Raw genomic sequence first — 1,049 nt, 5'->3', positions numbered from 1 at the left:
CCCACATACTACACCCTCAGGTGCGGTGTCACCCCTGGTTCACCGCGCGGCTGCCGCGCTACCTGGCAGTCATGCAGGCAGACCCCTCAATGGCGCGGCCCCGCATAGACAACGAGATCCTGGCAGAGGTGGGGTTTTGTGCGTGTGTGCGCGTGCATGTGTGTGTGTGTATGTTTGTGTGTGTGTGTGTGTGTGTGTGCGCGCGCGCGTATGCGTGTTGAGCCGATGACAGGACGCCCGAGGCGCGACGAGCGAGCTCGGCAGAGAGCGGGGCGTTTTAGGGTAGGGGTGTTGCTTACGTTTTCAGTTGCTGGGTCATGTTGGTGCCCTGCCCAAGCGACCTCGGACGAGGTGCCAGAGGTGGGGCGGGGCTGGTGGTTTTGGAGGGTTTGAGGGCCCGCAGGGCGGCGCGCATCGATGGCGCACACTCTGTGCACGACAAGCGTTGGCCTTGGAATGCAAGGGGCTGGGCAAGCACTCCCCAAGACACACATCCCACACCCAATGTCAAACGCAATTACGCCCAATCCATTCTCAAACGTATCCGACCCCCACCGACCCACCCACCCACACTCTCCCCACACACCCACACCCCACCCCACCCCACCTCACCCCACCCCACGCAGGCCGTGCGGCTGGGCTTTGACCGTGATGACGTCATCGAGTCCCTCAGGGCCCGCCGCCAGGACAAGGCGACGGTTGCTTACTACCTGTTAGCTGACAACCGCCGCCACGCGCCCAACAGCAGCTACCTGTCCGGGGAGATGGTGGGTGACCTCGGTGGCCTGGACTTGGGTTTCGGGGTTTAAGCAAAGGCGCGGTTTAGGCAAAGGCGGGTGCAGCCAGAGGGTCCCTCAGTGGCTCCCTGTTTTGCTTTCGTCGTCCTGTGCGGGCCGTCTGAGCCTGCAGCAGTTGAAAGATCATGGTTTTTTGTGGGGGGGGGGGCAACAGCAGCTACCTGTCTGGGGAGACGGGGGGTGGCGCTTTTCGAGCGTCAAACTCGCGTTTCCCTCGGGGGCCGTATACAGGGGCGCGCCTGGAACGGGACG

The 1,049-nt window shown here is 63.3% G+C and overlaps 1 protein-coding gene across 1 annotated transcript; it reads left to right on the top strand.

Moving 5' to 3' along the window:
- Positions 1-71: 71 nt before the first annotated feature.
- Positions 72-809, top strand: MNEG_16728 (5'-AMP-activated protein kinase, catalytic alpha subunit; the record flags this gene model as incomplete). Its single annotated transcript, XM_014034802.1, has 2 exons — positions 72-128; positions 627-809. The coding sequence occupies 2 exons, from the start codon at positions 72-74 to the stop codon at positions 807-809; spliced, it is 240 nt and encodes a 79-aa protein (XP_013890256.1).
- Between the last annotated feature and the right edge of the window lie 240 nt (positions 810-1,049).

This window comes from Monoraphidium neglectum, assembly GCF_000611645.1.
Source record: "Monoraphidium neglectum strain SAG 48.87 unplaced genomic scaffold scaffold06718, whole genome shotgun sequence".
In the NCBI taxonomy this organism is placed as follows: domain Eukaryota; kingdom Viridiplantae; phylum Chlorophyta; class Chlorophyceae; order Sphaeropleales; family Selenastraceae; genus Monoraphidium; species Monoraphidium neglectum.
This window is presented reverse-complemented; position numbering and strand designations above follow the sequence as displayed.